Below are 23,766 nucleotides of genomic sequence, written 5' to 3' on the forward strand. Positions count from 1 at the left end.
TTTTTATACTTCTTACTGTTTAAGTAAATCTATCTAACCATCTATCTATCTATCTATCATTTAGCTTTTTTAAATAATTCAAAACCATTTAGTTCAGTTGGATATCGGACGCTACAATTATAAACTGAAAACGCCTGCTTCAGCTGCAGAGTAGCAGCAGGAGTCAGATTTCACTTTTCATGTGACAAAAGTAAGGAGAGATGACTGACAAGACGATGGCGGAAGATTGTGGTGTGCACCATTTCCTGAGTGTTATAACAAATATCTTCTCTTGTAAAATGTGATCCCTATACACAGAGTACACCTAATCACTAAAGTTTAGGGCGAGCGCACATTCAAAAGCGACTTCAATACCATGCATATTGATGGTGGCTCCCTGATTCCCGCAAATTATATAGAATATTATTGGTAATACAGGTGCTGTTGTAATTTTCTATCTACCAATCCATCTTTCTATCTATCATTTTGTCAGCTTGTTGTTAATTCGTTTTATTTCTCTGTCTATTTCATAAGCAAAAATATTTGATTGACAGTTGAGTTTATATCCGACCAGTTTCTCCACTTGGTCAGTTAATTTTTTGTCACAAATTGTGCATCTTTTCAAGCAATTTTATGTGAAAATCATAGCCGTAAAATGCAAGCTATCATGCTTAATTCAACACATAAGAACTGCTATAAGATATCACATGGAAGGAAGCCAAGACTGTGGAGAAAAGAAAACTGCCCATGTTTGCACATTTCTCAAGACAGGACAGCTCTGGAAAAACAGCAAAACATTAGTAAATGTATTAAAAATGAATCATCCCTAGTTGTATGTTTGCTGAATATGGTTTTGCTGAGTCTAGGATGTTTTAATAGAGCACGCTGTGTGTCAAGTGTATCTGCAGAGTGGCTTGTTTGAGAGCGTATGTGCACTGAAGCATGCTCAAGGTGAAGGCAGTTTGTTGCAGCGACAGCCACAGTGCTTGCAACTTTAATTGTTTGGGTCCCCAATAAATCAAACGTGCCTCTGGAGTTTATTTATTTAGAAAGCGTATTAGACAAATTAATCATCCCTAGGAGCATGGGAGAGAAGGAGAGAGTATGCTTGTGTTTTACACTCAGTTGTTAGCATCACTGGAACTCACTCTAACATGTTTGCTCTCTGTGTGCATATTCATGTGTTTCTGTGTTGTCTTGTCTCTCTTAAGGTAAAGCCTGACTGGACACTCCTGACGTCAGAGCAGAATAAACGTCACTATTGACCCCCCTAGGCTGCATTCTGTTTCTTCCTTTTTTCTCTGTCCCTCCTTTAGCCTACTTTTGACTGACTTAATGCTTTTGATATAGCCGCAAACACATTAACATCACACTCCAAAACCAAAGAAAAGATCCATCTATCGCTCTGTCTGTTTGTCATTCATTTGTTTTATCTCTTTATTTGTTGCATAGACTTTTTGTTTGATTGACAGTTGTGTTTAATATTCAACCAGTTTCACCTTTTGGTCAGTTCATTTTTGCCACATAGTGAGCATCTTTTCCAGCAATTTTAAAATGTGTGAAAATCATGGTAAAGCGCAAGACATATAACACACAAGAGCTGTTATAAGATATCACATGGAAGGAAGCCAAGACTGGAGAAAAAAAAAAAGTTCATGTATGCACATTTTTAAAGACAGGACATCTTTGGAAAAACACCAAAACATTAGTAAGTGCATTAAAATCAAGCATCCCCAGTTGCACAATGAGGCTCAACTCGCAATTGATTTCAGAAGAATTTGAGGTTAGCATGTTGTTAAGATAAATGCAAAGCAGTTAATTTTTAATTACACTTAGCTGTTTTATAGATGCTTTCCATTGTTAAATGAAATATAAGTATATAATCAATGTTCACCTCATTTGCCATTTTTGATTAACTTATTTCACTAAGCATTATAAAAGATATTTGCCAAGCATTTTGAATTTGGTCAAAGCAAGATCTTTTTAAGAGTCTGTATAATTTAGTTGCCTGCCTTGTGGAACAGCATTTGTGTCTATAATGCCTTAAAATGCTGCCTCTCTAGGTAGCTCACTAGGTTTTGGCACAGAGCCATAATAATGAATACATGAAATGCATGGTTACTGTCTAATAATGGATGGCAACATCTTAAGACGTTCACTGCTGTTTGTGAAGGTGTTTCTTTATAGCCATGAACAGCCCACTGGACTTTATTGCGTGTGGGCATAGAGGCAGCAGTGTCTTTCTCTTCCCTCCACACTCTGTATTCTGCTTTGCCCTCTTGTCAACATGTTTGTGATGTCAGGGAATTTTATGCATTTTTCCAGATCTGTGCTGTCATTCATTCAGCGATATACTTCTCTGATCCTCTCCCTTGATGCATTAGCATTTTTTGCCAGTATTTCTTGTCTCTCTTTTTTGTCATTACTTTTTTTGACCGACACCGATTACCCCATGGCCTCACCATATCAGCTGATTGCTCCTCATTACATGATGGGGGTCCAAAGCAGACGGGTACAGGTGGTCGGAGGACAAATGAGGATTCAAGACGTGCCCTTATCAGCACACACAATTTCCTCTGGTATCTTCCAGCCCTGTCACTTCAAAGTGTCTGTGATGGATGGACGGGATGAGCCACTGAATGACTGTACTGGCTTCCTTTAGGTGATGGATGAAGGCTACTCTGTCTGCACTCTACAGTGCAACTTTAAAATGCAGCTTAAAAAGTGTCATTTCAGGGCAACCGTGTTGACAAGGAGTTGATTGGATATTTACTTACTTGCTTTAGAATTGAATATTAAAATATACAATTTATAATTATTTAAATATGGAATATTTATAATTAACTAGGAATGTCCCTAGCTGATCTCAAGGAATGGTATCGGGCGATCAAGTATTTTTTTTTAACTGATCGGTATCGGCTACCCTAAGCTGTCACGCAGGGGTTGTGCAGTAGGTGGCGGCATGCACCTTCAGGTAAGTTTACAAACCGACCTTTTGAAAATGTAAAAGTACGTGCATGCATTCAAATGTCCCTGCTGTTGTAGCTCGTCACACACGTTCGAGCTTCCGTGTTTAGCATATTTGATACGCCCTTTTTTTTTTTTACCGAATCACTCGAAAGCTTATAGGCTACTTTTAAAAATAATATAAAATCTATCATACAGGCCTATTAATATAATTACTTAAGTAAGTTAATGTGCTTGAAGTGTGCACCAAGCATTGGATCTGGTCTCTGTATCGGCAGATACTCAATTTTCAATGACTCGGATCAGATCGGGGGCACAAAAAAATTTGATCAGGACATCTCTATAATTAACATTTCTCTCTCATAATACTCACACAAACATCAGTCTGTGTTTGTAATCCTTCCGAGTGTGAGACTCCATTATTTATTTATTTTATGCACGCTTGTATTTTGCCGTCTGCATCATGTCTCTGTGCCAGCAGTTTGAGCTCTAGTGATCACTTTTAATCTGTTTTAATTGTTATTTTCCATCACCCTGATTGCATATGCGTATAGGCGTTTTTCTCTTGCCTCCCTCCTTTTTTCTTTCTCTCTCTGTCTCTTCTTACTGTGGAAATATGAATGTGTGCAGTTCCCAGGTTCCCAGTAGAGGTTATCATCAAATGATATCTCTACAGCACAAACACAGACACAGACATTCACACACCACGTGCCAGGCACCCAACGAGCCTGCTGAGAAATTACAGTGTTCACCAACTATTTGTCAGTTGGCACTTGGCATTAACATAAAATGCTCTTTTCTGGAGCAATTTTTTAAAAATAATTATTAATGACGTTAATGCTTCTAGAACGAAGAATTGTAAATGACTTCTCTGTGAGCATTTTCTAAAATATATTTGTGACTTTGTGTGACATTCTCTTTATATCAGCATTTGTTCGAACTTAAAATGCACAGCATTCAGTTGCTCAAACAATTTTTTGTTTTATTTCAATAATTGCTTTTACACAAAATGACAGGTGTCTTTTTCAAGTTCTGCGCCTCTCATACACTTTCTGAAAGATTTGATTGATTTGATTATAGAGGTCTTAATGGGTCCACTTAGATCGGACTTGGAACAAGTGGGTTAGGGTCCAAAACTTTGACGAGTGCTAAGGACATGGGTCTAGACTGATATTAGTTGTCTCGGGTCTTGTGTAATTTAAAATATATGTGCTTTTACCGCTATTCTTTTCAGGTATTTACAAATATTGTTTTATTTAAAAGAAATATATATTAAATAATACTATGGTAAAGTTATTGTCCCCCTTCTACTCTGTCAATATGTGCTTCTGTGTGTAAATTACCAAACCCTCCAGGATATTTGTGCATGCCGCATCGGTGCATGCTCAACATAAACTGGTCCCTGCAAAACCCGAGTCATTCAAGAGAATGAGTCTGGGGATTTGCTTCTTAATATGAACGTAAATATAAATTTTCTTGTCATTTGAGGTGGAACATAACCCTTATGAGCAGTTTATGTACTTGGAGGTGCTCACCCAAGCGGAATAACTACGCACTGTTTGCCAGATCGATTATAGAAAACCATAATATGCAGTTGAGGCCAAACTAACCAACTAAATCAAATAATAAAAATAAAGTATGTTTTTTCTCAAACAAAACAATTTGTGAAAATCCATTGAAAACATATTCTCCTACATTTTTCATGTACAATAAGTAGGCTAATGGGCATACTTTTAAATCCACACCTGCCGTGGTGTTTCTTATTTGTTGTCTCTGATTTTGGTCTGTGTCATTCTCTTATGCTGCGTTCACGCCCTGTCGTAACAATAATTACGAGATGGCAACTTGTCACATCCTCAGACTCGGATTTATGTGTGTGGATTTATGTTACTGCATAATGAATCTGCAGCAGTCAGGTGGTACAAGTAAGAGCTCTGTAAGTCTTTTACGTTCATTGTTTTTGTAATGCTATGTGCTTTGGTAATTTAACGCCGCTTTGTGAGACTTTGCAGACTCTGCTATGTGTGTTCATGTGTTTTGAAGAAGCCGTGGCTGTGGAGATGCTCTGAAGGGAGGATGGGATCTCATGCTTTCAATGCTAGCATCCTATTGATTTCCTCTCCTAAATTGACTACCCTACCTTTACTCTGCGTTCACACTGTCGCCGGCAAGAGTGGCAAAATTATTCGTAGAAAGATTCGTGGACGCTCTGATTTATATCGAATGCTTGTTTTTTTTTAAAACTCTTTTTAAAGGGGCCGCAAAGCAAACAAGCATGTTGATCGTTATTTGTGCAGACTGACCAAGTAGGGTATAAGTTAACCTCATGGAATCTTTTAAATGTGAAAGGAAGAAATTGATCAATGGAAAGAACTTAACAATTATAGTGACATATTGGCTTACGAAATAAACCAATTAAAAGCCATATGTGTGGTTTGGCTTTTATGTTCATGGTTAAGTGCTAATCTAATTTGCATTCCTGCTGAAAAAACAAGCGTTCTAGCGCAAAAATGTTGCCTATAAATAGTGTTGCGCGAATCAAATTCACATGATCAACCTCTCCTCTAATTTGCTTACAACTAATGTGGTCGAAACCAAAGTTTACAGGACTGTGTTCTCTGGAATCCTCTCAAGCGGAGGCCATCTACATTCTGATTGGTTGCCGCCGAACCGCGCCATAGCTCATTACCATAAAGTTGACCTGACTTCAACTCTCCTCGCCGTCCTCACGCACAGTAATATATATATATATATATATATATATATATATATATATATATATATATATATATACATACAATATTATTAGTATAATGATTTCAACTCTCCTCGCCGCCCTCACGCACAGTAAATATATATATATATATATATATATATATATATATATATATATATAATATTATTAGTATAATGATATAACATACTTACACTATTTTATATATAGAGGCTATATGTTAATAAAATACATTGATTGTCAGGAACAGGTAGTATTTATGTTACGGCTTGACAGATGAAGACAAGGGGCCCTATTTTAACGATCTGAAACGCAAGTGTCAAATCGCAAGTAACTTTGTGGGCGGATCCCGGCCCTGTTGTGTTACGGCACAAAGGAAACAAGCAAGGATTCAATAGCAAGTGAACTGGTGTTTATTAAACACACAAAAGAGGTAGTACAGGTCCAATGGCAGGCAGGCAGGCAGCAGAAGACAAGGCTAGGCAACGCAGGACTCAGTGGGCAGACAACGAGACAGATCCAGCAAATCCACAGAACAGGGCCGAGTCCAAAGCGAGGGAAACAGGAACTGGGGCGAGAGAAATAACATTGAGCCAACATAAAACCTCCACAACCATCTGACAAAGACAAGACGAAATGACAAACAATATATAGGACATCCTCATTCAAAACAGCTGGCGCTGATCGGCTCATCAGCCGAGATAACGAGCCGTGCTGATAAGCCGCACCCATTCACTCAACACGCACACACATAGCGGGAGAGAGTCAATGAATCCATGAACCGTGACAGTACCCCCCCTCCTAGGAACGACGCCTGGCGTTCCCAGACACCCTTACCTTTCGATTGTAATCATCGATAAGGGAGTGGTCCAGGATGTCCCTGGCAGGAACCCAACTTCTCTCCTCCGGACCGTAACCCTCCCAGTCCACCAAGTACTGGAATCCGCGTCCCCTCCGTCTTGAGACCAGAATACGGTTAACCGAATAAGTGGGTTCCCCATCTACGAGTCGGGGCAGGCGGATTAAAGTGAGAATGAAACACGGGTTTAATTTTAGACACATGAAAGACGGGGTGAATCCTCCTGTACGCTGGAGGCAAGTTGAGGCGGACTGCCACCGGACTAATGATCTTGGTGACAGTAAACGGGCCAATGAATTTGGGAGCAAGTTTATTAGAAACAGAGCGGAGAGGAATATTCCTGGTTGAAAGCCACACTTTTTGACCAACGACGTATACGGGAGGCTTAGACCGGTGGCGATCGGCTTTAGCCTTGGTGCGAGCCCCCGCTTGGAGTAGAGTCTCACGGGCTCTAGTCCAAGTACGGTGACACCTCTGGACGAAGGCGTGAGTGGAAGGGACCGCGACCTCGGATTCCAGACTGGGAAAAATTGGTGGCTGGTAACCTAAACTACACTCAAACGGAGACAGGCCCGTGGATGACACTGGCAACCCGTTGTGGGCGTACCCCACCATAGACAGTTGTTGACTCAATGAGGAAGGATTCTTGGAAACCAAACATCGCAACACTCTTTCCAAATCTTGGTTGGCTCTCTCGGTTTTGCCATTGCTCTGGGGATGAAACCCAGAGGACAGACTGACAGTCGCCCCCAGCAACTTACAAAATTCTCGGCAAAATTTGGACACAAACTGGGGTCCCCTGTCGGAGACCACGTCTACCGGGAGGCCATGTAAGCGAAAGACGTGGTCTACGACTGCCAACGCTGTCTCCTTGGCTGAAGGTAATTTGGGCAAGGGAATGAAATGGGCCGCCTTCGAAAACCGGTCCACCACAGTCAAAACTACCGTGTTACACTGAGAGGGGGATATGGGATATGGGGATATGGGACCAACGCAATATGGGACCAGGGTCTCGAAGGGACAGGCAGCGGTTGAAGTAACCCATCTGGGGGTCGATTGGAAGTCTTACCAGTGGCACAAATCGAGCAAGCCAAAACAAAACTGTGAATGTCATGAGCCATACGTGGCCACCAGAACCGTTGCTTGACTAAAAACCTAGTGAGATTAACTCCTGGATGACAAGCTACGTTGGAACAATGCCCCCACTGAATAACGTCGGACCGTAATCCCTCCGGCACAAACAAACGATTCGGTGGGCACCCGGGCGGAGGCGTTACCCCTTCTAAGGCCGACTTGACCTTCGACTCGACCTCCCATGTGAGTGTGGAGACAAATAGGGTCTCGGGTAAAATGCACTCGGGAGTAGACGGGCGTTTGGAACTGTCAAAAATACGAGATAAAGAGTCGGGTTTGATGTTTTTGGGACCCGGGCAGTACGAGAGAGAAAAATCAAAACGTCCGAAAAAAAGTGCCCACCGAGCCTGCCTGGAGTTCAATCTTTTGGCTGTTCTGATTTATTCCAGGTTCTTGTGATCGGTCCAGAAGATAAAAGGTACCCTCTAACCAATGACGCCATTCCTCCAACGCTAACTTGACTGCCAACAACTCTCTGTTACCAATGTCGTAGTTGCGTTCGGCAGGCGATAAACGACAGGAAAAAAAACGTGCAAGGATGTATCTTGTCGTCTGTGGGAGAACGTTGCGACAGCACTGCTCCTACCCCCACCTCTGACGCATCGACCTCCACCATGAACTGACGTGATGGATCAGGGGCAATAAGAATAGGGGCTGAAACGAAGCGGCCTTTTAGTTTAGCAAACACAGCCTAAGCAGTGTCTGACCACCTGAACGTCGTTCTGGGGAAGGTCAAGGCAGTCAGAGGCGCGGCTAGTTGGCTGAAATTGCGAATAAAACGCCGATAGAAGTTGGCGAACCCCAGAAACCTCTGTAGGGTCTTACGGGAATCTGGACTTGGCCACTCTACCACAGCCTTAACCTTCTCAGGGTCCATCCGTACTCCCTCAGACGAAATGATGTACCCTAGGAAAGGAACAGACTGTGCATGAAAAGCGCATTTCTCCGCCTTGACAAAAAGCCCATTCTCTAGCAACCTCTGAAGAACTCGTCTGCCGTGTTGAACGTGCTCCTGGAGAGACGAAGAAAAAATCAATATGTCATCCAGGTAAACATATATGAACTGATCTACCATGTCTCTCAACACATCATTGATGAGTGCCTGGAAGACCGCTGGGGAGTTGGAAAGCCCGAACGGCATAACCAAATATTCAAAGTGCCCCCTGGGGGTGTTAAACGCGGTCTTCCACTCATCCCCCTTCCTGATGCGAACCAAATGATAAGCATTACGTAAATCCAACTTTGTGAAGATTGATGCTCCCTGGAACCTCTCGAAAGCTGAAGACATCAACGGCAAAGGATAGGTATTCTTTACCGTGATGCTGTTCAGCCCTCGGTAATCATTACAAGGGTCGCAGAGAACCATCCTTCTTACCCACAAAAAAGAATCGCGCCCCGGCTGGAGAAGAGGAAGGGTGGATGAACTCAGTTGCTAGAGAATCAATCACCATCCATGGCGCAATACTATTGTAACTGTGCATTTACCAGGCGCGCTTCAGAATCGGTTCTCAGCCGAAGAGATCGATGTTCTCGTCAGGGCCGTAAAAGAAAGAGAAGTGACATTGGGGAATGGACAAACCCACCCAAATTAGCTTCAGTTAAACATGCATATAATATTTTGGGTAAATGTGTAAGCTTTATGCCTATTTTCCCCATCGTTATGGACACAACAATGTTTTCCCTCGTGTTTTAATATTTTTCCTTATAATAATGTATCATTTGCAAAAAGTTAAATGCATCTGTGTAAATGAGAGAATCATCTACAGTGTATGCGCGTTGTTCACACTCTGTATTATGGCCAAGCATGCGCGCTTAAAATAGCATCTGAATGTACGCACAACGCGCCATTGACTTTAGACTAGTTTTTTTCTGGTCAGTGGCGCAATTGTTTTATAGAACAGCAAAATAGCATGAGGGAAAGTTTGCACCGGAACACGCCTCCTCTTTGCGCTGAACCGCCCCGGGGAGCGCAAGTGTATTTCTTAGTTAACCAACGTGTGTCTGTGGAGGGAAAAGTCCGCTTTGCGCGGGTGCAAAATAGGAATGATACATGCGTCAGTGTACAAAGTCATTTGCGCCGGGTGCAAGATAGGGCCCAAGGAGATACGGATCCTACAATGTAATAAGAACATGACAGTTTCACAGAAATACACAATGTAAAGACAATACCAAACACAGGGCAGAACAAACTGAGGGAACACATATATATATACAGGATAACAAGAACTAAAATAGAAAAAGGTGTACAACATAATCAATAACTAAGGTAACAAACTAGTGACTATAACACTGCAAACAGTAATAAAACAAAGGAAAACCAGGAATATACAAACTGACACTAAACATTACATTTTGGTACAATTACAACATGGAAAAACATATTTTAAAGATGGATGTGTATTAGTACACATTATTTGGGTTTTTGACAGTCTTTTCAGACAGGGAGAGTCTATGACTTTGGAAAATTTTGTCAAAACAACAATAATATTTGTAAAGTGGGCTGCTATGTTTTATTAGTAACTTTCAGAGAGCAGATTTGACAGTGACTGACAGACTTCATTGCTAGCAGCAATGCCTGAGAGACTAGCAGAGGTAATTAACTTGTATGTCTACAGAGGGTGAACAATGACTGACATGCATTTAACTGGAACAGTGCCTTTAATTAAAATAATTAGAATAAAAAGCAGAAAAAATAAGTGGCATGTTCAAATTTTGACCCAAAACTGTCTCTATTGTTGGCCTTGAATTCCCGACTCTCTCCTTGACTCAGAACCCTTTCAGATTCGGCCGACCTGGTGTGGAGTGTTACTGTCAGCACGAGAGTGGATCAGCCGTCATCCAGCTACAGTTTCTCATAAATGAAGTGAGTGTTTCACATTTTCCCACTCTTTCTGTGTTCTGCTCAACCTCATGCCGAGAGCCTATTCCTATGGAGCTTCAAGAGGCAGTTTGAATAATCCAGGATAAAACCTCAAGAGGCTTAGATGATCCCTTAACCCAGAGCCTTTGCTGCCACAAACCCTCTTGTCCTCCAAAGTGGGCCTGGAGGGATCCTACAGAGGAAGCTGATATTAGCATTTTCTCCCTAGAGTGTTGCCCACAGTCAAGACCACAGGGATCTCTTACATTAAGCTGTCTTGTAGATTGTGCTTCTTAGTGTCAAAACCATTAGTTCACTGTACTTTCATGGGGATATTTGCCTGTTTATCGAGGTTTTTCTTCTTGAATTAATTTTGCCTTGACTTGTTTTGAGGATAGAACTCTGTGCATGTCATTTTAGTCAGCATATTTTAGTTGTGCACTACAAAAAAGATAGTAAATGTTAGAAAATAATAAACAATTTGTTTTTAATGCATTAAAAATATATATATTTTGTGAGCTTTATTCTTAAAAATAAGTGAAAGAAAAAATATGAAAGAAAACAAAGGCAAAATACAGTATACACTTGGTAAGATAAAAAAATATTTTTACATATTTAATACTTAAGAAAAAACATCTTGAAATTAGTTGGTAAATTTGAACAGACTTCTCAGCAGTCATAAGCTCGTTATTTGACAGACTGTAAACATGGTATTTTTTGTACTTCTATTTTTAGACCCTTTGGTGGTTGCTTTCATCTAAAGTGTCTTGAAAGTGCATTCAAAATGTGCTTTTTCTGTTATTGTTTTCCATGGGAATCAAACCAATGACCCTTGCGTCAGTACTAGCACCATGCTCTCCGAGTTGACCTGCAGGAAAGCTTGAAATAACACATACTTTTTGGGGGAAAATGTAATCATGGTAAAGGTTAAAACACATATACAACATATGAAACTGTCATAAATTAGTTTTAGCTAATTTGCTAAAAGCAGTGTGAATGAAATGATTAAATCAATTAATTTAATCTAATTGGTTTATGAAAAAAAAATTGTCATTGTAAATTTTATCATGTCAAAAAGAACTTAGTTGAAATATCATATACCTTTTATTTGAAATGATGATGTAAATGAAATGTAAAGATGCATTCCTACTCTAAGAATGTGTAACAAATATGATTAAAAATAGTTTGGGAACGTTTTAGGTTAGGGATGTGGTTGAAATGGCAGGGCTTTATTTAATTTTATTTGGAATTTAAAAAAAAATGTTTAGCTAAAATATTATTTTGAGTTACTTCACACGTTTATTAGTGCATGTTCTTGTGTATATATTTTCAGTCTCAGTGTGTGTTTGTGGCTCAGCAGACTAAGCATAGCTAGACAGGCAGACACACACACACACACACACACACACACACACACACACACACACACACACACACACACACACACACACACACACACACACACACACTCACACTCACACTCACACACACACCTGGGACAAAGCTCAGACTTTGGTCTGTTTTATATGCAACCAGAGGAAAGGCAGTGTGTATATATACACTGTGTGTATTTGGTCTGAATATACCAGTGCCTAGATGGAAAGGAGATATTTTGTGGTAGTATCCCTCCTCCATCCCCTCTGTCTGTCCCACCCACACTGTCTCTCTTTCGATTTATTTTTCCACTCAGTTCTGTCTCTCTCACACACACACAAACACACATATATTCACCTCCCACCACTGTATCTCGAATCATCCAAACCTCCAGAAATGTTGCAGAATTAATAGATTGTCTCCACCAAAGGTGTCAGGGGCGTTTTTCTCGAAACTGGCAAGACAGGTAGCACCTTCGAAGAAAATCTAAATGTTCAATCAATCTATCAATTTTTATTTTTTTTAAATGTTTTACAACAACCAGAGTTGATCAAAGCGCTGGACAGAGACAAAAAGTACAGGACAAAAAAAATAAAGAAGTGAAATAAAAGACAATACAAAAAAATAAAATACAACACATCTATACAATCATTATGCTAATCAGTTATCCATCAATTGTCAAAAGCCGAACTAAAGACATGGTGCTTCAGCCCGGCCTTGAACAGGGGCAGGTCCATGATGGAGCGTAATTCCAGGGGCAGAGCGTTCCGGAGTTTTGGCCCCGCTACCTCAAAGGCACGATCACCCCACTTTTTGCACCTGGACCCTGGGACCACCAGCAGATGTTGTTCAGAAGAGCACAGGGCTCTGCTGGGCTGATAAAGGGTCAGCGTATTACACAGATAAAGAGGTGCAAGACCATGGATGGAGCAAAAACGAACAGTAGGATCTTTAACTGGATTCTGAACTCGACTGGCAGCCAGTGGAGAGAGTGCAGGACAGGAGTGATGTGGTCATGTTTACGGGTGTTGGTAAGAAGCCTGGCCGCTGCATTCTGGACAAGCTGTAGACGGTACAGAGAGGCCTGGTTTAACCCGATGTAGAGAGCATTGCAGTAGTCCAAGCGTGAACTAATAAAAGCGTGGATTGTTTTCTCGAAGTCACTTGCGCTGAGGAATGGTTTGACCTTGGCCAATCGACGAAGCTGGAAGAAACTTGCCCTGATCACAGAGTCTACCTGTTTATCGAGTTTCAGACTACTGTCCAAAATCACCCCAAGATTCATGACTACAGAACTGAGGTGGGTGGTCAGGGGTGCAAGATCAGGAGCTGCCTTTGTTGTACTAGAGGCATCAAATAGGATAAATTCAGTCTTTTATTCATTTAGACAGAGCAAATTTTGTGACAGCATATGTTTAATGTCATCCACAGATGTCTGAATGGACTGTGTGTCTGGCGAGTTCTGGGCAACTGGCAGATAGATTTGTACGTTGTCTGCATACAGATGGAAAGAGACATTATGTCGGGATATCACAGAACCTAAGGGGAGCATGTACAAAGGAAATAGAACAGGGCCGAGGATGGAACCCTGTGGCACACCAGAAGAAAATGGGGCTGGAGAAGAAGAGAGATCATTGATCATCACAGAAAAAGTTCTATCTGCAAGATAGGACAGATAGAAGCTTCTAGTTCTATCTGTTTAGTTCTTCCAGTCTGCCAATGAACTGCACAGTTGAGAGGGAGATTCTCTTTCACGCTGCCCTGTCGGTGGATCCGCGCAGGCAGACGAAGGGGAAGCGGACAGCAGGTGTCTGGGAGAGCCGGTGGGAACCATCAGCATCTGTACTGTAGAAAGCGATGTAGATCAAACCCTCCATAACCCTCGGATATATTCCTGAAACAGCTGAAAACACCCATGCCGACGGAGCACGATGCCAGGTATTTTTTGATTTTTACATGAAAACCGCCTCCCTTTCTTCATCTCCTGCGTCTCTTGTTGCGAGTCGACGGACAAATAGGATGCCACAGATAGGTCGGCACGGAGGCTAGGAATGGCGGTAGATTTGAATCTCCGACAAATCCAGGCAAGTTGGTGGTCATGTTACCGCGTATCTGTAACAGCGTTAGACAATCGTACACCAATATCGATGACACATTGCGGATGAAAACAGGGATTAGCAATGATCGCCATAAAACATAACAGAAAAGGACAGCGTATCAAACACAAACACAGCGGCACAATCTTAATTTCACTGCCCAACTATCTCTAGTCGGTACTTCTCAACCTCACGCACCTCACAAAATGTTAATTAACAGTACAAAAATATAACAAAGTAAATGTAATAAAATATGAGCTAGACTGATGAAAAAACCCACTACTTTTTAAATTAACACTGTCAAACATATGAGTTCATAAACCCTTTATGATAGAATTAATAACGAGGACCGTGATGTCGCCAGGCATGGCGCAGCCAGGGCCCTACCCTGGAGCCTGGCCCGGCTCCAGGGTAGAGCGCCTGGTACATCAGCCCGAAAGAGCGATGTGGAGCCGCCCTCCCGTGGACTCACCACCTGTAGGAGGGACCGTAAGGGGCCGGTGTAAAGTGGATCGGGCGCCAATCGAAGGCGGGGGCCTCGACAACCCCATCCCTGGACATGGAAACTAGCTTTAGGGACGTGGAACGTCACCTCGCTGGCGGGGAAGGAGCCTGGGATTGTGCGTGAGGTTGAGAAGTACCAAATAGAGATAGTCGGGATCACCTCCACGCACGGCTTTGGCTCTGGAACCACACTCCTTGAGAGAGGATGGACTCTTTACCACTCTGGAGTTGCCCATGGTGAGAGGCGGTGGGCTGGTGTAGGTTTGCTTATAGCCCCCCAGCTCAGCCGCCATGTGTTGAAGTTCACCCCGGTGAACGAGAGGGTCGCTTCCCTGCGCCTTCGGGTCGGCATAGGTCCCTCACTGTCGTTTGTGCCTACGGCTCGAACGGCAGGGCAGAGTACCCGGCCCTCTTGGGGTCTCTGGGAGGGGTGCTGGAAAGTGCTCCGACTGGGGACTCCGTCGTTCTACTGGGAAACTTCAATGCCCACGTGGGCAGCGACAGTGACACCTGGAGGGGTGTGATTGGGAGGAACAGCCCCCCTCACCTGAACCTGAGCGATGTTCTTTTATTGGACTTCTGTGGTAGTTACAGCTTGTCCATAACGAACACCATGTTCAAGCATAAGGGTGTCCATCAGTGTACGTGGCACCAGGACACCCTAGGCCGGAGGTCGAAGATCGACTTTGTGGTCATTTCATCCAACCTCCGGTCGTATGTCTTGGACATTCGGCTGACAGTAGAACCTCTGATTCAGGAGGAACAGTGCGGTTTTCATCACGGTCGTGGAACACTGGACCAGCTTTCTACCCTCTTCAGGGTGCTGGAGGGTTCATGGGAGCTTGCCCAACAAATCCACATGTGCTTTGTGGATTTGGAGAAGGCATTTGACTGTGTCCCTCGCGGCGTCCTGTGGAGGGTGCTCTGGGAGTATGGGGTCCGGGGCCCTTTGCTAAGGGCTGTCCGGTCCCTGTACGACTGGAGCAGGAGCTTGGTTCGCATTGCCAGCAGTAAGTCAGACTTGTTCCCGGTGCATGTTGGACTCCGGCAGGACTGCCCTTTGTCACCGGTTCTGTTCATAATTTTTATGGACAGAATTTCAAGACGCAGCCAGGGGACGGAGGGTGTCCGGTTTGGGGACCACACAATTTCGTCTCTGCTTTTTGTGGATGATGATGTCGTGCTGGCCCCATCAGACCAGGACCTTCAGCATGCACTGGGACGGTTTGCAGCCGAGTGTGAAGCAGCTGGGGTGAGAATCAGCACCTCCAAATCCGAGGCCATGGTTCTCAGTCGGAAAAGGGTGGCTTGCCCACTTCAGGTAGGTGGAGAGTTCCTGCCTCAATTGGAGGAGTTCTAGTATCTCGGGGTCTTGTTCACGAGTGAGGGAAGGATGGAACGGTAGATTGACAGACGGATCGGTGCAGTTTCTGCAGTAATGCGGTCGATGTACCGGTCTGTCGTGGTAAAGAAGGAGCTGAGCTGCAAGGCGAAGCTCTCGATTTACCGGTCAATCTACGTTCCTACTCTCACCTAAGTCATGAGCTGTGGGTCATGACAGAAAGGATAAGATCCCGGATACAGGTGGCCGAAATGCGTTTTCTCCGCAGGGTGGCTGGGCGATCCCTTAGAGATAGGGTGAGAAGCTCGGTCACTTGGGAGGAGCTCAGAGTAGAGGTGCTGCTCCTCCACATTGAGCGGGGCCTGCTGAGGTGGCTCGGGCATCTGTATCGGATGCCTCCTGGACGCCTTCCCGGGAAGGTGTTCTGGGCGCGTCCCACCGGGAGGAGACCCCGGGGAAGTCCTAGGACACGCTGGAGGGATTATGTCTCCCGGCTGGCCTGGGAACGCCTCTGTGTCCCCCCGGAAGAGCTGGAGGAAGTGTCTGGGGAGAGGGAAGTCTGGGCATCTCTGCTTAGACTTCTGCCCCCGCTTCCCTGGCCCCGGATAAGCGGAAGAAGATGATGATGATGATGGTGATGTCAAACAACAGCATCAGCGAATAAAGTTTCAGAGAGAGGTAGTTTGTGTTTTCATTGAGGTCCTGTTGCATGAATGTGAGGAGGGTAATAGATGCAGTGACTCCACACTGATGTGTTTGACTGATTACCCTGCCAGTACAAAAAAGCAATGCAATTTTTTTTTAAATAATTATAATTTGATTTTTGTGTCTTGGTTTCAATCATTTTAAACATACCATCCAAAGCTGTGTAATTTTAAATTCACCAAGGCTAAAGTATAAATACAATAAAAACAGTAATATTGTAAAATATTATCACATTTATTATTACAATTTAAAATAACTTTATTGTATTTTATAATGTAATTAATTCCTGTGATGGCAAATCTGAATTTTCAGCAGCCATTATTCCAATCTTCAATGTCACATTATCCTTCAGAAATCATTCTAATATACTAATTTTGTGCTCAAGAAACATTTCTTATTATTATGAATGTTTAAAACAGTCATTCTGATGAATATTTTGTATGGATTTTCAGTATTCTTTGATTAATAGGAAATTTTTAAAATAACAGCATCTACTTGAAATAGAAATCTTTTGTAACACAGGTCTTTATTGTCACTTTTGATGAATTAAAAAACGTACTGACTTACTGACCAAACTTACTGAATGGTTATGTATATATGCTAAAATATTACAAAAAGTGTGTGTGTGTGTGTGTGTGTGTGTGTGTGTGTGTAGACTCGACACACATGTAGACCTTAGTCAGGGTAGTGACATATTTAAATTTTTGACAGGAATGAAAACGAGGCTGTAAGGGATAAAATACAGTGCGTTCAATGGATTGTACCATTGTTTAACAACAATCTGATTGTTCAGCTGACAAATAAAGTCTTTGAAAAAAAAATTCAGACAAAACCTCCATGAAAGTTTAAAAAAATTACATGATCTAGGATCTTTATACAGTGTGTGCCATTGTAAATACTGTACGTCTATCCCTCACAGCCTGGTTTTCATCTGCGTTAAACACATTATGCCGTCTAACCTGACTCAGGTCTATTTGTAACGCTCTCTTTCTCTGCCTTTTTTTATTTCTGTCTTGCAGGGGGCCCTGGTTAGTGCTTTGGCCGATGACAGTATTCACATGTGGAACCTGCGACAGAAGAGACCAGCTGTGCTGCACTCGCTCAAGTTCAACAAGGAGAGGTCAGCCACGGTCACTTAATCTACACTTGCTCTGAGCGTGTGTGTGCATGTAGACTGCCGATCAGTGTTAGCGATACATGACTGTGTGTGTGGCAGAGCTGGTGTTGTAGAGTCTGTGGGCCCACACTCGCATCTGATACCTTTGTTTCAATCTTTCACTGACTCTTATTATTCCAGTTGACTTCCACTTGCTCTCTTACTGTTGGTACCCAGGTGCAGCTCAGAACACAGCAGTCATTTCTCTGTTGGTCACATAGGGAGGCGAGTCAGCATGTGGTCATGTTTCCAAACTTCTGTACTGGGAAAAGAGCAAATTTAACTAATCCAGAAGCAGAAGCCTTATTTTAGTTTTGAAGGATTTTTAGAAAATCATATTATAATGTTAACCAAGATTTCCTGCAATGTAAATCATTTAGATTTAAAGGAATAGTTTACCAAAAAATGAAAATTCTGTCATCATTTACTCACTCTGATGTTGTTCCAAATCTGTATGACTTTCTGTCTACTGTGTAACATAAAAGAAGATATTTAAAAAAAATTCCATGACACATTCCCTTTGAAAGCATAAAAATTTGATTATTTCAAACAGTATCCTCAACCGAGACATGTCTTCATAATAAGGACACTTCAATCAGCGTTGTAGATCTGTGGCAAGAATTGAAGAATGTGTGAGACCTTTAATCACACTCATAGCTATAGATCAATGCAGGAAGGTTGTAACCTTCTGATTCGGTTTGGACAGCTGTTAACTCTGATAAGAGATGAGCCAGCCCTTCACTTATAATCTGCACTGCTTCTCTTGATGAGAGTGACAACTCGCCAACAGCGCCTTTCAGGGTCAAACAATTTTTTACCACATAACTGCATGTGCACTGTGCAGGTCTGTCTGCACGTGTGTATCTGCCTCAGAAAATACAGGCAGGGGTCATAGGTATAGGACTGATGTGTCTGTGTGCTTGACATTTAGAAAGTGTTTCCCTCTGCGACCTACCTCGTCCCTGAGGCTACAATGGGGAGGCTGTGCCCCTGAGTGCAAACAAAATGTCTCTGTGTTGAGCTATAAAGTTAATATGAATTGGCGTTCAGTACCCATTTTGCTTGCGTAATGCGATGCATTTATGAGTGATTTAATTTAATATAAGTATGTATAATTAATTTGATTACATTTTGTTGTTATATAAAATATTATATATAAAAAAATGAAAATAAAAGTAACTTGTTTTTTTTCTCTTTTCTACTAGCATCACTCTTAACAATTGAGAAGATGCAATAATTTATTCTTTAAAAAAGAAAATGTATCGATTACAGAGATGCAACTAATACATTTTTTCGGAACAACATGAATTGTTCACAATAAGACTGGGATCACTTTGAATAAAGTGAACGAAAAAGAATTCTAAGGGAATAAATGCAAAATGTAAATGGAACTACGCTATACATACAACATACAAAAACAATCACTTCAGGAGCATGCATCGGCCTAAAAAAGATTTTACTTGTTGTTGAAGGATGCTTCTTTTGGAAAGTATATTTTTGGGAGGAACAAAGTTCGACCTACTGTCAGTACACTGTGGGCATCACACAAGCTGACGTTCTGACAGGAAGCTGTCGGAAGATGTTACAATAACCAGAGAGGTATGAGAGATGAACAGCTTGTTACAAAACACTCTTTTCTGGGATAGATATTTAAATTGCTCCCCTGAAAATGCTCTTTAGATTGCACATTAAAGCAGATAGGGTGCTGTGTTCTCTAAAAATGCTTTTGCTGCACTCAAAACATTCTGACTACTGCACATTGGTCCCTATAAATGTTTACAGAAGGAAATTAATTTGAGCTCATTCAAAGCAGATTCTTTTCTACCATGTTGTACATGTGCAGCTGGTCAATTATGCGTTTTGTATGGTTGGCTTGCCTGAAGCAACATGCTGTTTTTGATTTTGAAGCTTCTTGTCTTTGTTCAGTAAACCTTGGGCCGGTTTAGGTGGCTGCCCAGCTATGTTTCAGTTTAGTTTGCGTCAACCCTGGGTTTTAGGGACCATGAAAGTGGTTTGGCTTTTAGCTGTGTTCATCGCCATAGTAACTTACGCTCCACGGCTAACCTGGTCCGGGGCAGGTTATGTTCCAGGTAAGAGGTTGCAAACCGAACTTGGACCAATCAGCTGTGAGCAAAGTGTCACATGACTGATGCGATAAAGTCACTCCACCTGTTTCTACTCCAAATTAAAGTTCACTACATAGCAAATGATTTTTAAAGACAAAATCGTCTGGTTTTTAGTGATGCATATTTAGAATAATAAATTTGTATGATTTAGATATTATTTATGTAATTATTATACCCTTAATCACACATGTACAATTTTAGTTAATTATTATTAAGCAGTTTAAATGAATAAGTATATAAAGGTAATATAAATTTGCTTTAGCATCAAAAGATGAAGCTATAAAATAACTACATGTGAGCTTAAATGTTCAATTCTCTCTATACTTTTATCAGCTCTATAAAATAACTTCACAACTTGCAAATTTACTTGCACTGATATACAGTAGCGAGACTTTTTCTTTTAGTTGTCCTCTTTCATAGATAGCTATTTTCTTCTTGCTGTGTAAATTTGTTTAAATTCGTAATATTTTAATACTTTTATTTAATAAGTGAATTGCGTTGCTTCTCTCGCGAGAAATGAATCTCAGTTTCACTCTTTCTCAGCGTGTGATTGGCTGTTCGCTACTGATGTCACACTTAAACTCCTAAACTCAGGATCAAAGCCTGAGCTGACAGAGAAAGTTGATGATCAGTATCATGGAACCAACAAAGCCTGGTTGGATTGGTTTGGTTTTATCAACTCTAAACTAATCCTGTAACCCTGAGTTTGTTCAACTACCATCATGGTACAGGCCCCTGGTGTCTCAAAATGAATTTTCCCATATGAAGTCGATAAAAAAATTAATGTTTACATTTCTGGAGCCGTTTTGATTTTACATATACACTGTTTTAGAGATGAAAGAATGTTGGCATGTTTTTAAGGTTGTTCCTGAATGGATTTGCTCTTTGTGTGAGTGTGTGTGTCCCTGCAGGACGAAGGCTCAGGAAAGAGCAAGCAAAATGTCAGGAGAGCAGGGCATCGTCTGTCATGTTAATACACTCATTTAGCTCATTATCACACCGGCACAGAAGCCATTTGAACACAAACACACACCTCACTCTCACACGTGGAGGGCTGTTGATGTTTGTGAATGTGGGATATCTGGTTGTTTTGAGAGAAAAAAGGTGGGAGAGACGCAATGAGTGGATTTTTGTGCGAGTTTGTGTGGGTCAGGCTTTGCCGAATTTGAAGAGACCAAAGTTGCATTATAGGACAAAACTATACCTACATGGCAGGGAGCTGCCAAATGTCCCTATGAGGATAATGGTATAGTAACATACTGAATAATTTCTTAATGAAATAAAATACAGCAAGGTTTTTTAGAGGATTGAAAATATCATTAGCTTAGTGTAAAACAATAGAAGTCTATGGAGTGTCCCAGCCATGATAGAAAAACAAAAACAAACATATGTTTATGTATTTTGATGTGGCCGATAAATCTTGCCTAGTCATCCGGGAATAGACATGCGGATGTACACTTGCAGATGTCATGTTAAATTCTCTTTACATGATATGCTCTCAGAGTGTCTCACGCTGGTTTGACTTGATTATCCACAACAATGAGGCTTGACATTTAATGAACACTAGGAACCAAACAGATATATACCAGGAAACGTTAACTCGAGACGTAGAACAGACGAAGACTAGGGGCTAAATGAAGGACAGGTGTAGGTGATTAGTTGACATTGTAACAAACAAAGGTAACTATGGAAACAAACAAGATGACAACTGAAACAGGAACTAAATCACAGGAACTGAAACCAGAAACATCAAGACAAAAGAACATCAAAATACACAGGGAATCGTGACACCAAGTGATGTGATAAATTTTTTTCCTGTGCTAATTAATAAATTAATTAATGAATGATCATCATATAATTATGGAGAAGGTACCAGAAAAGACAGTATATTCAAAAATTTACATTTTATTATGTATTATGCATCTCTTTCTCGATCTCTCCCCCCCTCAAACATACAGTACAGACATCTACTCGCTTTTTGTCAGCGATGCTCTGACGATTTTATCAGTAAAATAGTTTAGCAACTTAAAAGCTACATGATGTTTCTCAATAGCGAGGTGCAGATAAATTTAGTTTTGCTGATTAGAAAAACAAAAACAAACATATGTACATTGTTGAGAGACGCACAGGTAATTCACATGTGCTTAAGCTTTCTCTCTCTCCCTAATAACTGCATTAGTCTGCTATCAGTGGCTCAAGTCTCCGTTACTAGCTCTAAAATTACGTTTTGCATCCTGTATTTTTCCGTTACCACCTCGGGTGTGCATTATTATTCTAATAGTTCAATGGCCCGTCGTCAATGAGAAGGGTCTGACTGCAGAGCCGCAGAGCCACAGTTTTAACCCAGCTACAGTTTTACCCCACAGCAGTTTTGCCTGCGCATCTCGTCGTGAGAGTTTGAGGGAGTTTTATGTCGTCAAGTGAATGTTAACAAAGGTGAATAAAACAAAGAGGACATGCTTTTACAACCCTGATTTTTTTAAAAATTATTATTATTATATATATTTTTTACTTCTTGGTGTAATTGTGCTTGTATAATTTTATAGTGAATGATCAAGGGCAATATGGCAATGGTAAAATAATGGTATGTCCACACTGAAAGGTAAATGTAAATTAAATTGTTTTCTTGGTTATGTCTCCAACAAATTAATAATATGCTCACACTTTTAGTATTTGTGTTCAAGTTTACGCATTAACCCCAGGCAGGATTAATTAACTTAAGGAATTTGAGTTATCTTGACTTTAGACTAATAATTACTCTTTGATGGTCTATTCGAAATTTTTGTTTGTTATACCAGCCTTGCAAAAATCAAGTTTGTTTATTATACCAGGCTGTTAGTTTTTGGAGGAAAAACGTAAAATATTAAAGTGTTCATGACAGAAGCATTGTTTTATTTCTTCAATAGGCAAGGCCATTTATAGTATCTTTTCGTTTCAAAGGCAGATCAATTTGCGCATCGTCTGTATAACAATGAAAAGAGATTGCAAAATTTCCTAAAAATATGTCCTAAGGGAGTGTATACAGGGAGAACAAAATAGGCCCCGAAATGGAGCCCTGGGGGACCCCACAAGTGAAAGAAGCCGTTGAGGAGACAAAGCCTCCATACCGAACTGTGAAAGTTCTTTCAGACAAATAAGATCTAAACCATTCCAACGCAGTACCCTTAATACCAACACATTGTTCTAAGCGTGTAATCAAGATATTATGGTCTACAATATCAAATGCAGCCGAAAGGTCTAGTAAAATTAAAATCGCATAGTCCCGCAAAAGTCAGTAGCAAGTAACAAGTCATTACAAACCTTCAACAGTGCAGTTTCTGTACTATGTAGGGATTTAAAACCAGACTAAAACACTTCACGAGTACTAGATGTAGATCTAGAAATGAATTAAATTGTCCAAATACAACCTTCTCAAGTAGTTTGGACAGAAACGGAAGTTTCAAGATTAGTCTAAAATTAGCAAAGTCTGATGAATCCAGACTAGGTTTCTTGATTACTGGTTCGACTGCTGTATGTTTAAAAGACTTAGGACCAACTACCAAAGGACAGGCTAGTAGTAGGACAGGCTACTATTAATCATTTCAAGTACTGTAGGACCAATAGTTTCAAATTAATCTTTTAGAAGACGTGGAGGAACAATATCCATGCCACATGAGGATGATTTCATTTCAACAATGATCTCCCTCAATGATCTCCCTCCGGCTCAAACTGATTATAAACAGCAGAGCACTCAGTGAAAATGGATAAAAAAGTCGATGGGAGAGAAATATTAGCTCTAACAGCATCAATAAAGGCAACATAGGCTTATCAATAAAAAAGTGTAAAAAAATGTCACATTTCGGCTGAAGGCTCTAAACAAGTAGCTTGAGGAGTGTTCAAAACAGCATTTAAAAGTACTGAACAGCACAGCTGGCTTTTGAGAGTTAAAGC

The 23,766-nt window shown here is 41.2% G+C and overlaps 1 protein-coding gene across 3 annotated transcripts in view; it reads left to right on the top strand.

Annotated features, from left to right (window-relative positions):
• The window catches only part of stxbp5a (syntaxin binding protein 5a (tomosyn)), a 96,450-nt gene that overhangs the window by 22,640 nt on the left and 50,044 nt on the right, over positions 1 to 23,766 (top strand). For all 3 annotated transcript variants that reach the window (XM_077221075.1, XM_077221073.1, XM_077221074.1), the window contains exons 3-4: positions 10,455 to 10,536; positions 17,574 to 17,674. In XM_077221075.1, coding sequence (XP_077077190.1) covers positions 10,455 to 10,536; positions 17,574 to 17,674 — 183 coding nt within the window. The remainder of the gene's footprint in view (positions 1 to 10,454; positions 10,537 to 17,573; positions 17,675 to 23,766) is intronic.

Source organism: Siphateles boraxobius, unplaced genomic scaffold, assembly GCF_051911475.1.
Source record: "Siphateles boraxobius isolate OS27281-9 unplaced genomic scaffold, OSU_SipBor_1 8, whole genome shotgun sequence".
Classification (NCBI taxonomy): domain Eukaryota; kingdom Metazoa; phylum Chordata; class Actinopteri; order Cypriniformes; family Leuciscidae; genus Siphateles; species Siphateles boraxobius.